This window comes from Schistocerca cancellata, chromosome 12 (genome assembly GCF_023864275.1).
Source record: "Schistocerca cancellata isolate TAMUIC-IGC-003103 chromosome 12, iqSchCanc2.1, whole genome shotgun sequence".
NCBI lineage: Eukaryota > Metazoa > Arthropoda > Insecta > Orthoptera > Acrididae > Schistocerca > Schistocerca cancellata.
The window spans coordinates 160,677,940-160,696,634 of NC_064637.1; the positions used below are offsets into that span (position 1 = coordinate 160,677,940).

The window sequence follows — 18,695 nt, forward strand, 5'->3', positions numbered from 1 at the left end:
GTGGTTGTTCTGGGTACTGGTTTCTCAGGACCTATGCACCCAAATTGCGTGAAAATGTAATCACATGTCAGTTCTAGTATAATATATTTGTCCAATGAATATCCGTTTATCATCTGCATTTCTTCTTGGTGTAGCAATTTTAATGTCCAATAGCGATAAACGACGCATTGCTGGCCTTCTGTACACTTGAAATACTGCATCCTTTGCTGTTGGTCATGTGGTCCTTATTCCAATTCACGTGCAGGTATGAAGAGCGGCGAGAATGGCTTCCGTACGGAGAAGGAACTCGAGGCGAACGGTGCAGGAGGAGGAGGAGGAGGTGGCATCGGCACGCCGTTTGACGAGGCCGTCGCCATGACAGGTGAGTCAGGAGGCCCTCCTATCAAAACACCTGCAAACACATTTCGTTGTCTCTAATGCAATAGGCGTAATGTATTGCTGTTGTGTTCCTAACTTTTTTATTTGTAGGCTTCCGATGCGTATCCGTACAGCCACCTCAAAAGTAGAATGTCACTTATGACAATACGAACGTCAGGACAACACAAAACCCAGTCCCCGTACGGAGAAAATATCCGACCCGGCCGGGAATCGAACCCGGGCCCTTTTGGTTAGCAGTCTGCCGCGCTGGTTGCTCGTGTTCCTGAGTTCGAAGACCGGTCTCCGTGCTGTACTACCCTCTCTGCAAGTCTCTCCACCTCTACCTAACTGCCGCAACCTGCTTCCATTTCAAGCTGCTAACCGTATACAAGCCTTGCTCTTCTATAATTTTTACTTCTCCCGCCCCCTAACCCACTTCCCTCCTACAGTAAACTGACAATACTGTCATGTCTGTACCGATCGAGGTGGCGCAGTGGTTAAACACTGGACTCGCATTCGGGAGGACGACGGTTCAGTCCCACGTCCAGCCATCCTGATTTACGTTTTCCGTGATTTCCCTAAATCGCTTCAGGTAAATGCCGGGGTGGTTCCTTTCAAAGGGCACGGCTGCCTTCCTTCCCCGTCCTTCCCTAATTCGATGAGACCGATGACCTCGCTGTCTGGTCTCCTTCCCCAAAACAACCCGACCCAAGAGTCATGTCTCAGAATGTGCCCTATCAACCGATCACTTCTTTTAGTCGAGCTATGGACATAAATTTCTTTTCTTCCCATTTCTACTCAGCAGTTTGTCATTGATTACCTTATCTACCCATCTAATTTTCAGCATTCTTCTGTAGCAGAAAAGATTTTCTAGTTCTTAAATTAGTATTCGATGTTAAAAAACTTCCCTTCTTCAGAAACGCTTTTTTTTCCATTGCCAGTCCAAATTTTGTAATCTTCTTTAATTCGACCACAGTCAGTTATTTTTTTTTCCCGAATAACAAAACTCATCTACTACTTTTAGTGTCTCGTTTCCTAATCTAAATCCTACAGCACTGCCTAATTTAATTCGAATACATTCTATTATTCTGGATTTACTTTTACTGATGTTCATCTCACACTCACTTTTCAGAAAACTATCCATTCTGTTCAATTGCTCAGAGTCTTTTGCTGTCTCTGAAAGAATAATAGTGTCATCGACAAATTCAAAATTAAAATTTTTTTCTTCCTTAACTTTAATTCTCTTTCCAAATTTCTATTCGATTTCCTTTAGTGCTTGCTCCGCGTGTAGACTGATAACGGGAAGTTACGCTACAATCCTGTCTCACCCCCTTCTGAACCACTGCTTCTCTTTAATGTCCTTTGACCCCTGCAGCTGTCGTCTGGTGTCTGTATAAGTTGAAAATAACCTTTCGTTCTCCGTGATTTATCCCTGACACCTTCCCAATTGTAAAGGGCATATTCCAGTCAACAGTGTCAGAAGCTTTTTCCAAGTTTGTAAACGTTGGTTTGCCTTTCTCTAACCTGATAAGACGTAGGGTCAGTATTGCCTCGCGCGTTTACACATTTCTCTGCTACCTAAACTGGTCATCCTCAAGATCGGATTCAATGTTTTTCAATTCTCCCGTAAACAATCAGTGTCAGTATATTCGAATCAAGGCTTATTAAACTGATATATCGGTTATATTCGCAACCGTCAGCACCTCTCTTCTTTGTAATTGGAATTATTACATCCTTTTTGAAGACTGACGGTATTGCGCCTGTCTCATACATCTTGCATACAACGTGCCCAACGCTTCCTGTGAAACTACGAAACTCTCAACAACGTCTGTTTCTTTCCGTTTCTCCAGGTCCCACCTGCTTCAACTGCCAACTACCCTTTTCCCGTTTTTTTGTTCAATCTTAATCTGCAGTTCCTAATCAATGAATTATGGCCTGTGTCCATATCTGCCCCTGTCTTCCTGTTGAGAATCTGCCTTCTGAAACTCTGCCTTTCCATTACACGTATCATCTACCTGAAACTTTCTGGTGTTTCCAGTTCTCTTCCATGTATATAACCCATTTCTTGTGCATATTCAGATATGTGTAGCTCTACGTTTCGACCTCTACAGCTCTATCTACTACTACTACTACTACTACTACTACTATCACCCTGTCCCTTCTCCTGACATCTCTGCTGAGACTCTCCCATCAGCTTCCTTTCCGGTTTTCCCACAGTCTGTGCGTCACTAATGCTCTGCTCCAAATGCAAGTTCTCATAAATTTCTTCCTCAAATTATGAACTACATCTGACACAAGCATACTTCTTTTAGCGGAGAACACTCTCTCTGCCTTTGCTAATCTGCTTGTAATATCTTCCTTGCTTCGCTCACCATGCATTATATTGTTTCTAAGATAGCAGAATTCCTTCATTTTGTCTACATTGTGGTCCCTTTCATTAGTCACTCGAATACCCGATCTAATTTCAAAATTCCTCTGTAAGCACCACATTTCAACAGCTTCTATTCTTTCTTTGTGTGCGATGTATCTCGTCTGCTATCACTTCCATATAATTCTACACTCCACACAAATACTTCCGGTAAATCATTCGTCACACTTAACTACATAACCGATGTACACACAACACCGTTTTTTTTCAGAAAACCTTTATTCTTTATTATCTGTTTAAATTTCATGTCATCTACACTTTTCTTTATGAGTAAATTTCTTGCCCCAGTACCAAAACATGTCTACTATGTTAAGTATCTCATTTCCTAATCTAATTTCCTCAGCATTACCTAATTTACATTCCAATCCCCAAATTTTACTTTCGTTGACGTTTATCTGATAACCTCTTTGAGTCTCAACTGAACTTCCAAGTACGGTTGCGTTTTCAAGAAGCCTCAAGATAGTATCCAAGAGTTGATTGGAAAAGTATGGCGCGACAGGAGCTAGAGAAAATTCCGAATCAAATTCTTATACTGAACAAGTGAGTCAAATGCCGGTGGAAGGTAACAAATTAATTAAAGCGCTCAGTAGGAGTCGTAATAACAAGTTACGTCAGATTCTAGTGGCTCAAGCGTTTAACATTAACAATCGCGTGAATATAATGAGACATGCTCATTGTCTCAGACGATGATTTGTCGTTGTTGTGATCTTCAGTTCCAACAGTGGTTTGATGCAGTTGTCGACGCCTGACTACCCAGTGTAATCAATCCTCTTTATCTCTGAACAACTACTACAAGCTACATCCGTTTGAACGTGCTTGTTATTTTGAAGCCTTCGTCTTCCTCAATAATTTCGTCCCCCCATTCTTCCTTTCATCACCAAAGTCACTATTCCTTCTTGTCCCACCTTTTTAGTCAAGTTGAGTCAAATATTTCATTTTTACCCAATTCGATGCAATACCTCCTCGTTCACTATTCAGTCTTCTCCCGTAATTTTTTATCCGTTGCAAAAAAAAAAAAAAAAAAAAAAAAGCTTTCTATTCTCTTCCTGTGTGCACCACTTATCGTCGCCTTTTCACTTTCGTTAAAGGGCTACAATTGAAACAACCGTTCTTCGCAGCCGCGCGGAGTGGCCGCGCGGTTTGAGGCGCCCTGTCACGAATTGCACGGCCCCCTCCCGCCGGAGGTTCGAGTCCACCCTCGGGCATGGGTGTGTGTGTTGTCCTTAGCGTAAGTTATTTTAAGTAGTGTGTAAGCCTAGGGACCGATGACCTCGGCAGTTTGGGCCCTTAGGAATTCACATACATTTGAACAATCATTCTTCACACGCACCCTTTGGGTATAGAACTGGAAAAGGGGGCAGTAGATTGTGATAACGGAAGTACCCCCCACCCCCTCCCAGGCACACACCATGAATGATTTGGCTTGTAGATTGTAGATGTAGATGCCGATATGAAATGGAACAATCATATCGGCTCAGTCCTAGGTAAAATACATGGCATTGACAGGGTACTGGCAGTATACAAATGAGATTGCTTACAAACACTCATTCGACTCATTGTAGAGTGCTGCTCAGGTGTGAGGGACCCGTACCAAATAGGACGAGCAGCGGATATTGGAGCAGACTCAAGGGAGAGAGCATCACAGAAATGCTGAGAAACTTGAATTGGCACACCCTATAAGGCAGACAGCAATTACGCGGCGAAAGCTTGGTTACAAACTTTCTACATCTACATGATTACCTTATAATTCAAAGTGCCTGGCAGATGGTTCATCGAACAATCTTCAAGTTATGTATCTACCATTCCACTATCGAACGGCACGCGTGAAAAACGCACAATTAAATCTTTCCGTGCGAGCTCTGATTTATTTTATTACAATGATCATTTCTCCCTATGTAGGTGTTCTCCAACAAAATATTTTCACACTTTGAGGAGAAAGTTGGTGATTTAAATATCATGAGAAGTTCCTGCCGCCCCAATTCGTGTATCATATACGTGTACTCTTCGCCTTCTTTGAAATTTTTCGATGTCCTTCGACAATCCTATCGGACGCGGATTCCACACCGGACTGAAATACTGCAGAAGAGGGGGACAAACGAAGTGTAAGTAGTGTCTTTGGAAGACCTGTTACATTTTGTTAGTGTTCTGCCAATAAACCGCAGTCTTTAGTTTGCTTTCTCCACAACATTATCTATGTGATCCTTCAAAGTTAGCTGTTCGTAATTGTAATCCCTAAGTACAGGGTGTCAGTTTTGGAACTACATGATATAAAATCGTCTTAACTTCTGAGCGGTTTGCGTTAGGACGTCCAAACTGCACGATTGGCCGCGGGGGATGATAGGAATTAGTACGGCCGTATGGTTTGGTTAAGCGACGAAGCCCACCCTAATTTGAATGGCTTCGTCAATAATCAAAATTGGCTAGTTGAGGGACTGAGAATCCGCATTTCGCGGTCGAGAAGTCTCTTCACCCTTGACTGGTGACTGTGTGGTGTTCAGTGTCCAGTCACGGAATAATCTGTGCGATGTTCCTTGATGGTACGGTGACTACCGAACAGGTTTTGGAAGATGATTTCATCAGCATTATCCAAAGAGACCTTGATTTCGACAAAATGTGGTTCATGCAAGACAGAACTCGATCCAATCGAAGCAGGAGAGTGTTTGATGTCCTGGAGGAGCACATTGTGGACCGCATTCTGGCTCAGGGGTACGCAAAGAGTCACCGTATTCTGCGGATCTCAACGCATGCGACTAGTTTTTGTGCGACTATATTAAACATAACCCCCAAAACCATTGCTGAGCTGAAAACAGCCATTCGAGAGGTCATCGACAGCATCGATGTTCCGACCCTTCAGCGGGTCATGCAGAATTTCGCTATTCATCTGCACCACATCGTCGCCAGTAATAATGGCAGGCATAGCGAACATGTCAAAACATAGATCCGAATATCTGTAGTGACGCCAGCATGTTGAATAACGTAGTTTGTAACTACTTTCCTTTTTTTTCCATAAAGTTCAATAATTGTCATCATGTATTTAGTTGAACTGACAGCCTTTAGATTTGTGCGATTTACCGTGTAATCATTATTTAGCGAATTCCTTTTAGTACTCATGTGGATGACCTCATACTTTTCATCAGTTAGAGTCATTTGCCACTTTTCGCACCGTGCAGATATCTTGTGTAAATACACTCCTGGAAATTGAAATAAGAACACCGTGAATTCATTGTCCCAGGAAGGGGAAACTTTATTGACACATTCCTGGGGTCAGATACATCACATGATCACACTGACAGAACCACAGGCACATAGACACAGGCAACAGAGCATGCACAATGTGACCTCTCTGACAGGAAATCACGAATACAGTCACAGAACTCAGATGACATTCCGTAGGCACACAATCTGATTAGAAGGCGCTTGTCAGGTATGATGCCAGAAACCTTCTGGAGATCTAAAAATGTGCAATCAATTTTATATTCCCTGCCGATAGCACTCATTACTTCGTAAGAACAAAGAGATAGTTGTGTTTCACAAGAAGGATATTTTCTGAATCTGTGTTGGCTTTTTGTAAATAAATCGTTTTCTTTGAGGTAAATCATAATCTTCGAACACAGTATACGTTCCAAAATCCGACTGCAAATCGACATTAGTAATATGGGTCTGTAATTCAGCGTATTACACCTATTTCCTTTCTTGGATATTTCTTGGGTATTTAAGAACCAATGTTAAGGGAAGAATTCAGAGATATTCTACATCCTATCGCTCCTTCACAGTGAGAAAATCAGCCTATCAATTGAAGACATAAGGTCTGAAAATGAGTCCTTGATTCTATTTTGGCACTTTATCTTACAGGTCCGTCTTGATCACACAAACTTTTATACGTCACTATTACCGGTTTAGGCTACTGCCGTCGTCAGATCATAAAATATTCTGATGCAGTATCAACGTCAAATTAGATATGTTTGTATATGAAGATAGTAACTCTTCTCGAAAGAACAGATACCATTGATGACCATGCAGCTTCTCTAGAATAATTAATTGAAACCCTCAACTGCCGACAGGTGTTGTTGATATACCTCGATGTGTGCTCCGACCGGGACTCGAACCGGGATCTCCTGCTCACATCGCAGACACTCTGTCCATCCTGAGCTACCGAGAACACACTTGAACAGGTACTATCTTCATATACATAGTTAAAGGCTACCCAGCCATTTACCTTCCTCTGTGCGAATGCTCACAGGTTGCCAGAACTCTTACGGGAATCGTCACATCAGTGTGCGCGAGTGATGAGTGGATGTACGTATTTAGTTTGTGAACAGTTGGCAATGTGGATCTCACGGGAGGCGTGCAAGGGATAAGTCCCTGCAGTCGCGCTATTCATCTGTGTCCTCGGTGGCTCAGATGGATAGAGCGTCTGCCATGTAAGCAGGAGATCGCGGGTTCGAGTCCCGGTCGGAGCACACATTAGCAGCTGTCCCCATCGAGGTAAACATGTTTAGTTTGACAATGATACTATATTTCATAATCTGAGGATGGCGGTACACGAAACTGGTAATAGCGATGTGTAAGATAAAGTGAAAATCAGCATACCACAGCCCGCACGGAGACGTTTTGAGAGGCACCCACATGCCTTGCTCATACTGTGGCATCAAGCAGTCAGGCCTGCAAGATGAGTGGTCTGCCAATCGAGTGGATTCATTCTTATTTATCGAGTAACATGAACTCTCGTACTCACAATTAAATTACAAATTATCCTCCTGTATGAATAGTACGCAACGGAAACATGCATCTGACTATCAGTAATTTATAGAACTCTGACTGCACACTACGCACTGGCAATACCACATTTTCTTTCCTTTTTTATTTAACGGCTTTTGTCTACACGTGGCCACCGCACTGAATATGAATGGCACACATATCATAAATTCGGGACATTATGGCAACATACAATTCAAGGGAAAAGTCCACCAATCTTTTTCTTTTCACTATCTTATTTATTCCGATAAATTCTCTAACCTCAACACACAAATTCTATAACCTACAACAATAACACATGAGAAATTCCGCCCAGTGGGCATGACTTTACAATAGTGAATCTCTATATTATGGTCTCGTAATTATTTTTAACGCTACAGTGCACTTTCTGGATAGGACGGTGGATCCTTTATTATTTCTCACCCTTCGACTCTCACAATCATCATCACGAAACTTTCCTCCAGACCGAGCGGTACAGAAGGAACAAGCATAACCCACTACTCTTTTGAAACTACCTTGCTACACTCCCATGCAAACCACACATACCCAAATTACATGACATACAAGACAGTGAATAGTCACAACATTATCACTTTCAGCTTTCCCACTTCAATTAATATTTATCCCAGTTTCACACGACACTGTCCCACTTTGTAATTCTACTTTCCTACTATGAACTCTGGAGATATATGCACGTCTTCCTGTGCAATGCAAGCCATGTGGCGTTGCTGGATAGACGGCCGACTCACCTTGCTTCTCTCTCAGAGTTTGAATATAGCGTCACACGGAATCGTATCACGCAAAGTATTATTACGAACTTATTCATCACACACGCGAGTCCTCAACTGATACCATGGACGAGTACTTCTCTTTATGCTTTGTCTCATACACAGTTTGAGACTCACACAGTACTCACCACGTGGAAGTACTCGTCTGTAATTTCAAGTCCTGCACACGCCATTTCTTAAATATTTCAACTTATGGTACACACGCTATTTCTTAAATATTTCAACTTATTGTACACACGCTAGTAATTCAGCTTAACTTAAGCACACGGAAGTATTTCAACTTATTGCTACACGTGGTTCCTTTGTGACCGTTGGTCACTTCCGAAGATTACTACAATCCCATTAATATTACCTGCCTGACATTTAATTCTCCCCACAAAAGTTCCTGAAATAGAGAAATTATTATTTCAAATTACTCTTAAATATTCCACATACATACCATGCCTCCACTCTTTCGTCATTACGGAGCACAACTAAAACAGGTGTTAACAGCACAGGATCCAGCGGCAGAGTGCCGAAACATGGCCGTTCTCCAGGTCATCTCCCATCTCTGTCGAGGTGGGGGAAGCACCTTACTACACTATTGGTCAGCCACATTTCAGGCGCTCAAAGCTCTGGTAAATTTCATTTCTTTGGTTCCACCAAAGGATCGACTCAAAGATGATCATATATTCACATTCACTATCTGCGGTTAGCAGACGACCATACATTCATTCATTTCAAAAGATCTCACCAAACTGGACGTAGGGATTTATTTTGTGGGAGTGCACATGTGATCAATTAAATAAATAGTCATTCTTTCCCACACTGGTATCCGGCTTCGCTGTATTAATTGAAATTGAGTTATTTTACAAAAAAAAATGTGTTGTTCTGACAAAAATAATGAAGTATGTTGCACCTATTTTCAATGTCGGGCGGTACTGTACCCTTTCAGTTTAACCAGTGAATCCCCGTCGCGCTCCATGCGTGACTGGATTGGGGAGAAACCCAAACATTTGATGCCACAGCAAGTGCCCTCTCACATGCACTTCACACTGTTTTGCAAAATCTCCATGTAGATGTTGATCCTCAGGTACAATGAAATCGGGAATGTGCTAACGGAGGAAGTGTGTGTGTGTCGAGGGTCGAGGAGGGGGGGGGGGGGAAGGGGGGGGGGGATGTAAAAATTCTCTAGGGAGACGGAGATGCAGGCTACAGTAGTTACGGAGAGACCGAGACGACGAGGGCAGAGGCAGAATGCTCCACGTGTATGTGTACGTGTGTGTGTGTGTTGTGCTGCAGGTTCGGGCAAGTTCCACTGGCTGCTGCTGGCGGTGTGCGGCCTGTGCCTGGTGGCCATGTGCTTCGAGGTGCTGGGCATCGCCTACGTCACGCCGGCGGTGCTCTGCGACTTCGACATGACGTCATTCGAGAAGGGCTTCCTCAGCGGAACCATCTACATAGGTCAGTGTCACCCGCCAGAGTCGGACACGCTCCCCTTTTTTAACATGTCCTTGCTTGTCCGTTAGCCAGGCAGGCAAACTGCCGCACGTTGTCGGCAAAACGGGCAGGCTGCTTTCCTCCCGTCCAAACCAACCTGTGTCCAACCCGAGCAGCCAGCCCGTCCGTCTTCCCTTTGTGCTACGCTACGTACGAAGCAGTTTATTCTGTACTCTTTACGATAACACTGTGAGTAGGGTTTGAATTATATGTATTCATTTTGCGTCATTGTAGACCAAAAAATGGTATATTTTATTTGTACTTTTCTTTCCCTTTCGGCGAAATTTGGGCTTTTTTAGTTATATCGATGTGAATGTAGAGTAGGAATTAAAATGCATGGAAAAGAAATAAAAACTTAGAGGTTTGCCGAAGACGTTGCAATTCTCTCAGAGACAACAAAGGACCTGGAAGAGCAGTTCAATGGGATGGACAGTGTCTTGTGAAGAGGATATAAGATGTGCATCAACAAAAGCAGAACGAGGACACTGGAATGTAGTCGAATTAAATCAGGGGGGAACTAGATTAGCAAATGAGACATTTAGAGTAGTAGATGAGTTTTTCTATCTGGGAAGTAAGATAACTGATGATGGTTGAAGTAGAGAGGATATAAAATTTAGACTGGTCATGGCAAGGAAAGCGTTTCTGAAGAAGAGAAATTTGTTAACATCGAGTATAGATTTAAATGTCAGGCAGTCTTTCCTGAAAGTACTGGAATGACGTGTAGCTATGTATGGAAGTGAAACATGGACGACAAATAATTTAGACGAAACGAGAATAGAAGCTTTCGAAATGTGGTGATACAGAAGAATACTGAAGATTAGATGGGTACATCACGTAATCAGGAGTTACCGAATAGAATTTGGGAGACAAGAAATTTGTGGCACACCTTGAACAAAAGAAGGGGTCTGTTGATACGACACTTTCTGAGACATCAAGAGATCACGAGTTTAGCATTAGAGGAAAGATGTTTAAAAACTGTTGAGGGAGACCAAGAGATGAATACAGTAAGCAGATTCAGGAGGATGTAGGTTGCAGTAATTATTCGGAGATAGTGAGTCTTGTACAGGACAGAGTATCATGGAGAGCTGTATCAAACCAGTGTTCGGACTGAAGACCACAACAACAACAATCGATGTGAACGGTTTTCTCTGCAACTTCATTCGTCTTCCGACTAGTGCTCGCTATTCTCAGTTCAAACCACATCTCTCCTTCAATACTTGCTTTCTGTAATAATCAGATCTCTGAAAGTTGACATCCTTTGCACTTAAGAATTTTCAGTAACCTTGGTATGTTCTGGGCAAATATGACCGCAGATATATCAATTTTAGTTACCTTTTGCAGGAGGTCTACTGCGGGTTCGCTGAATTCATTCTAAGTGGCCAAAATTGTTCACCGTATATTCCCCAAATGCATCTCAGAAAACACAAAGTTCGTTTTTTATATTATGTTAATGTAAGAAGCACATGTCTGTAAGAAGAAGCTTTTCTTGAGCGCTAAGCTTTCTTCGTACTGCGTTGCATACCGCCAGAATGTGGTTTTTAATATCCACAGATCAACATTTTTTTCTACTACAGTCAATGTTTGTCGCCCCCCCCCCCCCACTTAGAAAGCCTATACAGAACTAAGTTTAGAAAGCCTTTCTACATTTCTACACGGTTGTCAGCCACTAAGTGCTGTCTGTCCTCTTTCAAGATATTTCTGGAGTTAGTAAAAAAATGTTCAAATTTGTGTGAAACCTTATGGGACTTAACTGCTAAGGTCATCGATCCCTCAGCTTACACACTACTTAACCTACATTATCCTAAGGACAAACACACACACCCATGCCCGAGGGAGGACTCGAACCTCCGCCGGGATCAGCCGCACAGTCCATGACTGCAGCGCCTGAGACCGCGCGGCTAATCCCACGCGGCTGGAGTTAGTGAACAGCTGGTCAAATTTACAATCATGTAACATACGCGAAGTTCCCAAATAAGTATTTACTAACTTTTTACACAATTTGCACTACGAGATATCTACCGCTGAAACTGCCTCATAGACACACAGCTTTTCCCTTGCAAGACCTGGGCCCTGTTTCCTGATTATCATGTTGTTGTTGTTGTTGTTGGGTCTTCAGTCTAGAGACTGGTTTGATGCAGCCCTCCATGCTATTCCCCAATTCTTAATTTCTCCTCAATTTCGTTTAAGTATGGCTTGTTCATTTTGCTGTTGCCATTGTTACGCTAGCTGACCTGCAGTGAAGCCACCTACGCAGACATACAGCTGGCTATCCTGCAACCACTTTGGACTGATAGCACAACCTGTTGCCACTGTGCAGCAGACTGAACCGATTTCGTGAAGGTTGCGTGGCTGTCGCTAACCCAGGCTGGCTTGCTTTAACCACTGTACCTCAGTACACAACACGTAGTCTGCTGTCTCCGTCGTGGCAAGCTGAGCTTCTTTACTGGTTGCAGTGGGCAAGCTGGCTGGAGAATTTTTACATCTCTGGTACCTACACGCCAGAGGGCTGCGGTTTCGATCTGCCACCCTGTGGGTGATACGAGGCTACAATTTACTGATGTGGCTGCTGCATTTTACTATTTCCTGACAAAATCAACAAGCACAAAGTAGTCATACGAGGAGGCGTGTGAATACAGCCACAGATCATACAGATCGCACATGACGTCATTATAAGGAAACCAACGTCTCGATCAGCTGACCGGTGGCAGAATCCATTCCCAGGCGACTTCTGAAATGCTGTTCAATTTACCTCAGCTTCGTTTACTACTTTCAGGAAAGATCGTTAGTTGCGCTGATCCCATAATACAAGTTCAATTAAGGTAAGTTGATCAATTACTTGTATGCAGTTGTATTACCAATACAACATACTTATAATCTTAGTCATCATAGATGGATTTAAATGCCTTGCTACTGAATCATTCGCTTACGAAAACGACAACATTAACTTTTTTGTTCGTTTCGGAAACAATGGCTCCATCTCTAAGTAGATGTGCGAAGAAGGACAAGCCAAAAAAGGAAAGCTGCTTAACATTTCTCCATTCCGTAAAGTACTTTAAAACATCGATGTGCACCGCAGTCATGATGACAAATACAAGGTGAATATTGTCAAAATGGGCAGACCGTTCGTCCTTGTGAGTGGTCTGTATGTTAATTTCATAACCCAAATGCAGGAAATAGGGTTCGGCCTCAACGTTAACTGCATAACCCGCTAACCATTGTAGCACAGTGAAATCAGAGTTTAAGAGAAAACAGAAGTCAAAGAACAAAAGAAATTGTGGCATCTGCGCCACTTGTAAAGAGAGGTGCAAAATAAAAGTGCTTGGATTCAACGTTGTTTTCGTCTCCAAAGGTTCCAAGAAAGTTGTCAGTCCATAGTCCATCGATTCACCTGATGCTACGGTATTTGTGTGGAATATTTGTGCAGATGTTAATGACACCGATGCTGTAATTGAATGAAAAATGCCATAAGTGAATTTTAGCGATGCAAAGGAAAATTATCTCAGAATTAAAAATATTATCACCAAGTTTACTATATAGTGTCACACAATTACGTATGCTATAATGAAATTAGTTGCATGGCCACCTTATTTGCTACATATTATAATTTCAGTACTTTTTCATTCCTTAAATGTTCTTCATCCTGTATTATTAGAGCAATGTATTGGTCTCTTACACTTAAAATATACACTATGTGATCAAAAGTATTCGGACACCTGGCTGGAAATGACTTGCAAGTTCGTGGCGCCCTCCATCGGTAATGCTAGAATTCAATACAGAGTTGGCATATCTTTAACCTTGATAACACCTTCTACTCTCGCAGGCATACGTTCAATCAGGTGCCGGAAGGTTTCTTGGGGAATAGCAGCCCATTCTTCACGGAGTGCTGCACTGAGGAGAGCTATCGATGTCGGTCGGTGAGGCCTGGCACCAAGTCGGTGTTCCAAAACATCCCAAAGACGTTCTGTAGGATTCAGGTCAGGACTCCGCGCAGGCCAGTCCATTACAGGGATGTTAGCGTCTTGTAACCACTCCGCCACAGGCCGTGCATTATGAACAGGTGCTCGATCATGTTGAAAGATGCAATCGCCATCCCTGAATTGCTCTTCAACAGTGGGGAGCAACAAGGTGTTTAAAACATCAATGTAGGCCTGTGCTGTGATAGTGCCACGCAAAACAACAAGGGGTGCAAGCCCCCTCCATGAAAAACACGACCACACCATAACACCACCGCCTCCGAATTTTACTGTTGGCACTACACAAGCTGGCAGATGACGTTCACCGGGCATTCGCCATACCCACACCCTGCCATCGGATCGCCACATTGTGTACCGTGATTCGTCACTCCACACAACGCTTCCCCACTGTTCAGTCGTCCAGTGTTTACGCTCCTTACACCAATTGAGGCGTCGTTTGGCCTTTACCGGCTTGATGTGCGACTTTTGACCAGCCGCTCGGCCACGAAATCCTAGATTTCTCACCTCCCGCCTAACTGTCATAGTACTTGCAGTGTATCCTGATGCGGTTTGGAATTTCTGTGTGATGGTCTGGGTAGATGCCTGCTACATTACGACCGATACGGACGTATGACGCAAGTGACACCCAAGCACCTGACCACGTTCTTCGAAGTCCGTGAGTTCCGCGGAGCGCCCCATTCTGCTGTCTCACGATGTCTAATGACTGCTGAGATCACTGATTTGGAGTACCTGGCAGTAGGTGGCAGCACATTGCGCTTAATATGAAGAACTTGTGTTTTTGGGGGTGTCCGGATACTTTTGATCGCACAGTGTACAACTTCTAGATTGGATATTTGTTTTGCTTTTTCTTTTACAATCCTTAACATCACGAAGTTAGGTAGGCTTACCCTACATTCAAGTAAATTGTTTATTATCTGAAACGTAATCACCGTAACTGAAACACATTTATAGGTGCTGCAGACTATGTGGTGCTGTTAGCACAGGCACTCGCCTCGGTCGTCCGCTGCCACAGCCCAGTAACGCCCCATTTCGCCGCGATGTCCTAACTCATACGTTCGCCGTACGTCGCACATCGATTTGTGCGGTTGTGTCACACAGTGTTGCTTGTCTGTTAGCATTGACAGATGCCGATGCTCGCGATCTTAGTGAAGACAGCCGGCCACTGCGTTGTCCGTGCTGAGAGGCAATGACTGAAATTTGGTATTCTCGGCACACTCTTGAAACTGTTTACTTCGGAATATTGAATTCTCCTAACGATTCATAATTTGTACAGAAACCAGATGGCAGTTATAAGAGTCGAGGGGTATGAAAGAGAAGCTGTGGTTGGGAAGGGAGTGAGACAGGGTTGTAGCCTATCCCCGATGTTATTCAATCTGTATATTGAGCAAGCAGTAAAGGAAACAAAAGAAAAATTCGGAGTAGGAATTAAAATCCATGGAGAAGAAATTAAAACTTTGAGGTTCGCCGATGACATTGTAATTCTGTCAAAGATAGCAAAGGACCTGGAAAAGCAGCTGAACGCAATGGACAGTGTCTTGTAAGGAGGGTATAAGATGAACTTCAACAAAAGCGAAACGGGGATAATGGAATGTAGTCGAATTAAATCGGATGATGCTGAGGGTATTATATTAGGAAATGAGACGCTTAAAGTAGTAAATGAGTTTTGCTAATTGGGGAGCATAATAACTAATGATGGTCGAAGTAGAGAGGATATAAAATGTAGACTGGCAATGGCAAGGAAAGCGTTTCTGAAGAAGAGAAATTTGTTAACATCGAGTATAGATTTAAGTGTCACGAAGTCGTTTCTGAAAGTATTTGTATGGAGTGTAGCCATGTATGGAAGTGAAACATGGACGATAAATAGTTTGGACAAGAAGAGAATAGAAGCTTTCGAAATGTGGTGCTACAGAAGAATGCTGAAGATTAGATGGGTAGATCACATAACTAATGAGGAGGTATTGAATAGAATAGGGGAGAAGAGAAGTTTGTGGCACAACTTGACCAGAAGAAGGGACCGGTTGGTAGGGCACGTTCTGAGGCATCAAGGGATCACAAATTTATCATTGGAGGGCAGCGTGGAGGGCAGAAATCGAAGAGGGAGACCAAGAGATGAATAGACTAAGCAGATTCAGAAGTATGTAGGTTGCAGTAGGTACTGGGAGATGAAGAAGCTTGCACAGGATAGAGTAGCTTGGAGAGCTGCATCAAACCAGTCTCTGGACTCAAGACCACAACAACAACAACAACAACTTTTGAATGCATTACGGGACTAGCAGTGATAAATGTCTTATAAATAATTACTATTAAAAACAGTCTTGATCACAATTTATTTTTTAGAGCAGTGATTCTCCAACAGAAAGAGGTTCCTACTCAATGGTCTGAAGATGACCACAGTAGTGGTCGAAACCGGTCACCTTGTTAAATAAATTGTGATCAAGACTGTTTTTAATAGTAACAACAACAACGATTTCCGAAATGTAGAGTCCCATGCGTCTAGTTCCAAATATCATTCCGTGTTCAAAGTCTGTTAATTCCCTTCTTGCGGCCACAATCACGCCGGACGCTGATTCACCTGAGTATGTATGACAACTCCGCCAATGTACTGCCCTTTTACATTTTGTGTACGCGATACTACTGCCGTCTGTATCTGTGCATGTCGCTATCCCGTGACTCTTGTCACGTCGCTATACGTGAGTGATACTAACATAACAAATCGTTAAATAAATAAAATCAGTGCTTCATTTCAGCTATAAATAAGAAAAACTGTAACGGGCGGCTCCGCTTGGCATAGCGTGCAGTGACAGAAACTCGGCCTTGTCCCCAGCGTCAGGTGAATCAGATGTTAGCACGGCAGGAGAAGCGTTGTGTGCGGTATACGTGCGTCTGTGGTGTGAGAGAATATCCAAAGGGCAATTCCACAACAGAGATACACATTACGTGACCAAACGAATATTAAGAATGGACGCTTCGTTAATCAGTTTACAAACATAATACAACGGAATGGCGACATATAAGACCCTGGGTTTTGTGTGAGAGAAGTGGGATTTAGCTATTCCGCCAGACATCTATAAGTGGGATTAAGACCTGGTTATGGAACAAGATGTTTTCCGATCGTTCTATTGTTCACAAACGATAGGATGATGTAGTCTGGTAGCTATATGGGAATTCTCAAATTGCTCCAACAGTTACATATATCGTAGACCTGCAATAAAAGAGAAGAAAAAGGCTTTGTATTCCTAGAATTCACAAGGCAGGCAACAAAGGCCAAAGTTGAACTCTCCTTTTGTCCTCAGTACTCATAAGAGAGTTTATAGTCTTGCTAAGAAAACACTGTGAGAATATCATAAAGCCCCAAACACCAACAAATTATTGATTTTTTTTTTCCCACGTGCTAATGTCAGATTCTCACATTGTCGCCATTAATCAAAAACGACATCACCAAAGAGAAAGCCGACCGCTGTGACCGAGCGGTTCTAGGCGCTTCAGTCCGGAACCGCGCGATTGCTACGGTCGCAGGTCCGAGTCCTGCCTCGGGCATGGATGTGTGTGATGTCCTTAGGTTAGTTAGGTTTAAGTAGTTCTAGGGGACTGATGACCTCAGATGTTAAATCCCCTAGTGCTCAGAGCCCTTTTGAACCAAAGAGAATGTTTCACAATGTCCTCAGAACTCATCAACGATTAACATTGGACATCAGCATTGGTTTTCTCATACCGTCTCCAAAGTTAATACGTGAAATCATTATCTTGAAATTCGCCGTGGCGGTATGGTGGTAAACTGCATGCTTGGAAATCGATGGTCACGGAAGCCTTTAACCTATCGTTCACCTCCCAACTATGTGAGGAACCGTCAGGAACGACATGTGGTTCTGATTCCACGTCAGACTGTAGGCCTGGTTGGATAACTGGGGTAGTTCAAGGACACGCAAGTCGCCGGAGTCGCGTCCAATCGGAAGACTTGCACCAGGACTCTCAGCCACACGGAAATATTAACCCTAGCGGAAAGCAGGACCTCAGCTTTATTCCCAATACTTGTAAATTACTTCCCACTCCTGAAACGCGCGAACCTGGGGTTGTTCCGTCGTCCCCAACCTCGTTAAATGAGGCCATAGCCCTGTGAAGACAATTCTGTGGAATTCTCACATAGCTACCTCCGCTCCTAAAAATGTACCGGACTTCCTCTACCCAAAACCCATAAATGATATTATGGAAACCAAGTAAGAACTGGAGATCCACGTTAATCCTAACACATCCAATGGAGCTGACAGTCCTCAGAATAAATCAGTATATGATTTTCAGAAGGCATCAAGCTCCCTTAAACGAAATCATAATCTTACTAAAATGAAGAACTTGGAGTCGACGCCGGGGAAGATCAGTTTGGATTCCAGATACTGATTCTGCGACTTCTCTTAAATGATAGGTTAAGAAAAGACAAAACTACGTTTACAGCATTTGCAGATTTAGAGAAAGTTTTTGACAGCATTGACTGGAGCATTCTCTTTGAAGTTCTGAAGATATCAGATGTAGAATACAGGGAACGAAAGGCTATTTACAACTTGTACAGAAACCAGACGGTAGTTAAAAAGAGTCGAGAGGCATGAAAGGGAAGTACTGGTTGAGAAGGGAGTGAGGCAGGGTTATTCAAGCTGTACAAGGAGCAAGCAGCACAGGAAACAAAACAAAAGTTTGGAGTAGGAATTAAAGTCCGGGGCGAAGAAATATAAATTTCGAAGTTTGTCCATGCCATTGTAATTCTGTTAGAGACAGAAAACGACTTGGAAGAGCGGCTAAACGGAAAGGACAGTGTGTTGAAAGTCGGATATAACATGCACATCAACAAAAGCGAAACGAGGGTAATGGAATGCAGCCGAATTAAATCCTCGATGGAAAGGGAATCACATTACGAAAAGACACACC

General features: G+C 43.0%; 1 protein-coding gene across 1 annotated transcript in view; it reads left to right on the forward strand.

Moving 5' to 3' along the window:
- The first annotated feature begins 246 nt into the window (after window positions 1-246).
- The window catches only part of LOC126109788 (synaptic vesicle glycoprotein 2A-like), a 74,721-nt gene continuing 56,272 nt past the window's right edge, over window positions 247-18,695 (forward strand). Inside the window, exons 1-2 of the mRNA XM_049914846.1 lie at window positions 247-361; window positions 9,610-9,771. Of these exons, the coding sequence (XP_049770803.1) occupies window positions 247-361; window positions 9,610-9,771 (277 nt within the window). The remainder of the gene's footprint in view (window positions 362-9,609; window positions 9,772-18,695) is intronic.